Raw genomic sequence first — 3,926 nt, forward strand, 5'->3', positions numbered from 1 at the left:
TGTCACCATAAAGTGGCTCTTCTGCATCTGTCCCCCACCCTCCCCCACCCCTCTCTCCTGGAAGGACTCGTAAAGTCCATGGGGGGTGTCCTTGTTAGGAGACTCTGAGCTCCTGTCTCCACGCTTGGCTGCAGGAGATGCTGCTGATTGTCCAGTACTTGGGTTCTGGGATGTGTCCTGATCCAGGGCTTGCTCGTCTCCTCACCTTTCTTCCTGTTAATGGCTCATCCTGCCCACGGCTCCACCCAGAGAGAACATCCCCCAGCTCAGCCCCAGCATCCCTGTGGGGACACACAGCCCCTAGAATGTCCTTTCTATATTGAGACTCTGATGTCCACTCCATCATGGGACAGCCAAATCTGTTCTGGTCATCTCACTGCTACAGAGCATTAGTGGGGTGGGGGCTCAGCCAGGTCAGAGGGAGGCTCTGCTGGGCAGGTGGGCAGTCAGGTCCCATGGTCCTCTGGGGTTCTCCGTGTGGCCTGGACAACCCGGCTCCACTGTCATAGAATGTCCTGGAGCAGGAGCCCACCATCGCCCAGGATCTGCCTGGGACCACAGAGCCTGTGGGAGAGACCTGGTGGGCAGCCACAGCTGGCACCCAGATGTGTGTAGCCCTGTCTTGTAGGCTGGGGGGCCCAGAGGAGAGCTGGTGGACGAGGTGACAATGGGACCCCTGAAGGGGAGCAACTGGGGAGAAGAAGCGAGAGGTGAGCTGAGTCAGAGCCAGGGGAGCTGTGGTCTTGGGACCCTCTCAAGGGGGCTGGTGCTGGAGGGAGTCCGTGGCATAGAGAGTGGAACTCCATCATCAGGGGTCTGGGATGCAGCCCCCGAGCCAGAGTCCCCACATGGAGACATCAAATGACGTTGACTTTGCATCCCATACTCAGCCTTGGTCTCTTGCCTCTGGTTCTGCAGTTCTGATTAGCCACTGAGCAAGTCCTCTAAATGATGACACGCTTGGGCTGCCAGAGCTGGGAGGACCCTCAGAAGCGGGCTTGCCTAGGGGACAGAGCGTGAACACCTGTGCCAGTCAGTTGGCGCCAGGACACGGATTAGACTGGACCCACGAGGCTTAGCCCCGTGCTCATTCCCTCAAACCCTGGGGCCTCAGCCAGCCACTGTAATCCTCCACATCCATGTGCCATCTGAGGTTTCAGCCTCAGCCAGCAGGGACAGGGCTCGGCGTGGGGGGTGGGGGGACAGAGCCCTGCTGACTACATCTGCCTGTAACGTGGGGGTGGGGCAGGCAGGGGATTAGAAATCTCTGAGATCAACATCACAAGTGTCTGGACTTTTCTGGTCCTGAGGCTGTGGACAGCACCCAGAGTGGTGGCTCTGTGGGGGGAACATTAGAGCTCCTGCAACACAGGAGTCCTGGTAAGTGGAACCCTGGACCCTGGGCTCCTAGAATTTGAGAGCAGGAGTCCCCTGCCTAGGGCTTGGGGACGGGGGAGAGAAGGAGGCAGAGGGCGGGAAGGGGAATGTGCAGCTCACAGGCTTTGTAAGGGAGGGACGGCCGCCCCTAAGAACTGCACATCAACAGGGCGTCAGTGAGTGAGAAGGGGGCCCAGGGAGCCAGAGCAGGCACAGGGCAGGAGGAATCGATGCTCTAGCCCCTAGACTCCCCGCTCCAGGTCCCCTACAAGAGAGGCAAGAGGCGCCATCGCCCTGGACGGCCCCCTGGGAGATGAGGACCAGCCCCCTGACCATCACCCCTCTCCAGCAGGTGTGGAGGGACCCTCCTTGTCACACAGGCCCCTTCTGAAGTTGGGGACCCCTTGGGTGGCAGCCGCACCCAGGATGTCCACGCCGAGCATCCACTGCCTGAAACCCTCGCCTCTGCACCTGCCGTCTGGGATCCCAGGGTCCCCAGGCCGCCAGCGGCGCCACACACTCCCCGCCAACGAGTTCCGCTGCCTCACCCCAGAGGACGCTGCCGGCGTGTTTGAGATTGAGCGAGAGGGTGAGCAGCTCCCTGGCCCCCCAGGGTCAAGGATTCTGGGGAACTCTGCTGCTGTTGCCCTTGGGGGAAGACCTCGGAGTCCTCTGTCCTTGGCAGATGGGCCCCCAGAGTGTCTGATGGTATGTTTTGTGTGTGTACAGGAGCACACGCGTGTTTCAGGAGAGTGGGGGGAAGAGCAGCCCTGAATCCCATGCTTTCCCAGGGGAGGCCTGGGGACCCGGGGAGCCCACCCAGCATCCACACAGATGCTCAGTGGACTGGGGGTCACCCACTCGTGCTTCCTGACGCAGCCTTCATCTCTGTCTCCGGCAACTGCCCCCTGAATCTGGACGAGGTCCGGCACTTCCTGACCCTGTGTCCCGAGCTGTCCCTGGGCTGGTTCGTGGAGGGCCGCCTTGTGGCCTTCATCATTGGCTCCCTGTGGGACGAGGAGAGACTTACTCAGGTGAGGATGGGGGTGACCTGCCCAGTCCCGGGAAGGCCTCAGGAAAGGAGGCCACCACCTCCCGTGGAGGCAGAATGTGGGGGAGGAGCGGGAGCCTGGGATCCAACACAGGAGCTCACGGTGCGTCCTCTCCCGGCAAGAGAGCCCAGTCCTCTGGGGCTCAAGGCTCTGATGAAGGGGACCACAAAGGGGCGGGGTCATAGCTCCTAACTTGGGTAGCAGGGGGCTGACTGGGGACTCGCGGGGCAGCTGCTCTTGGCCCAGCGGGGGTGGTTTTGGGGTGCACAGAGGCGACCCTGACTCGTGTCCGCCTCTCGCCCCAGGAGTCACTGACGCTGCACAGGCCCGGGGGCCGCACGGCCCACCTGCATGCGCTGGCCGTGCACTGCAGCTTCCGGCAGCAGGGCAAGGGCTCCGTGCTGCTGTGGCGCTACCTGCAGCATGCGGGCGGCCAGCCGGCCGTGCGCCGGGCCGTGCTCATGTGCGAGGACGCGCTGGTGCCCTTCTACCAGAGGTTCGGCTTCCATCCCGCGGGCCCGTGTGCTGTCGTCGTGGGCTCACTGACCTTCACGGAGATGCACTGCTCCCTGCGGGGCCACGCCGCCCTGCGCCGGAACAGTGACCGCTGACCCCCTGGGGAGCCCATGGTCGGGAGCTCCTACTCAATCCCCGGCCGTCCCCTTCTCTGCCCTGCCATCCCCCCTGCTCTGCTTGGTCTGAAGGGAGACGGTGATTCCCAGGGGATTGTGGAATGGAGAGAATGGGTGAAATAAAGAGAGAGCAGGGCGGCTGCTCCCAGCCCAGGTGCCCTCCTGGGGTGCAAGTACTGTGTGCTCCTCTCTGTCCCTGCCAGGCCCTCCAGACCCCCTGCATCCATACTGCGCCCACACGTGCTGGGTCCGTGAACTGGGGACAGTGGAAGGCATCCTGCAGCCTTGCTTCTGCGTCTCACCAAAGGAGCCCCTATGCCCCCAGACCCACGGCTGCCCATTCTGGTCCTCATCCCTGGAGTGCGGGCAGCCGGCGGGAGGGGAGGGCAGGGGCCACCTCCCTGCTTGCCCACCACCCCAGGTGCCCTGGGTCCTCTGCCCACAGTAACTTCCATCCCATCGGGTGGGGGGTGAAGGACTGAGGGGAGGTGCCGCGTTCTGCACAGCAGGTGAGATAGACCTGAAACGGGGGTGAGCACGTAATGAAAAGATAGACACATATAATTTGGCCAGCAGGGAGTCAGGGAGCCCTCCCGCTCTCCATGGCAGGAACACAAAATGGCTCCTTCCAGCCCGCACTTTTATTGGCAGAAGTCACATGAGATCATTAGGGAATAGCTATAGGGGGGAGTTGGATTAGCTTACCGTAAAGAGGGAGTAAAGTTAAGGCTCTGCTGTTGATCAGGAATATCTTGTTTGTTTCCGTGGGGACGGACGCTGGGGTAGGCAGTGAAGCGGGGCAGAGAGCACGTGCCGCTCCAAGAATGTCCGCTGGGCATGCTTCCTGGGACAATCACGGGCGCGC

The 3,926-nt window shown here is 62.2% G+C and overlaps 1 protein-coding gene across 2 annotated transcripts; it reads left to right on the top strand.

Moving 5' to 3' along the window:
• Positions 1 to 706: 706 nt before the first annotated feature.
• AANAT (aralkylamine N-acetyltransferase) lies at positions 707 to 3,234 on the top strand. Of its 2 annotated transcripts, XM_086355253.1 has the most exons (3): positions 707 to 1,966; positions 2,257 to 2,411; positions 2,735 to 3,234. In XM_086355253.1, the coding sequence occupies exons 1-3, from the start codon at positions 1,804 to 1,806 to the stop codon at positions 3,038 to 3,040; spliced, it is 624 nt and encodes a 207-aa protein (XP_086211379.1). In that variant the 5' UTR covers positions 707 to 1,803; the 3' UTR covers positions 3,041 to 3,234. The 2 variants fall into 2 exon arrangements, with proteins under 2 accessions (XP_086211379.1, XP_086211378.1); XM_086355252.1 differs by lacking the exon at positions 707 to 1,966 and having other exon boundaries at positions 2,038 to 2,411.
• Positions 3,235 to 3,926: the final 692 nt, after the last annotated feature.

This window comes from Bos grunniens, chromosome 19, assembly GCF_055505025.1.
Source record: "Bos grunniens cultivar Pamir isolate PY7600 chromosome 19, Bosgru_T2T1.0, whole genome shotgun sequence".
NCBI classification, from domain to species: domain Eukaryota; kingdom Metazoa; phylum Chordata; class Mammalia; order Artiodactyla; family Bovidae; genus Bos; species Bos grunniens.

Excerpts from the sequence above, each read along its gene's own strand:
- AANAT (XM_086355252.1), top strand. The coding sequence starts at position 2,088 with ATGTTTTGTGTGTGTACAGGAGCACACGCGTGTTTCAGGAGAGTGGGG. Across the intron at positions 2,412-2,734 it reads ACGAGGAGAGACTTACTCAG|GAGTCACTGACGCTGCACAG; the intron begins GTGAGGATGGGG and ends CTCTCGCCCCAG.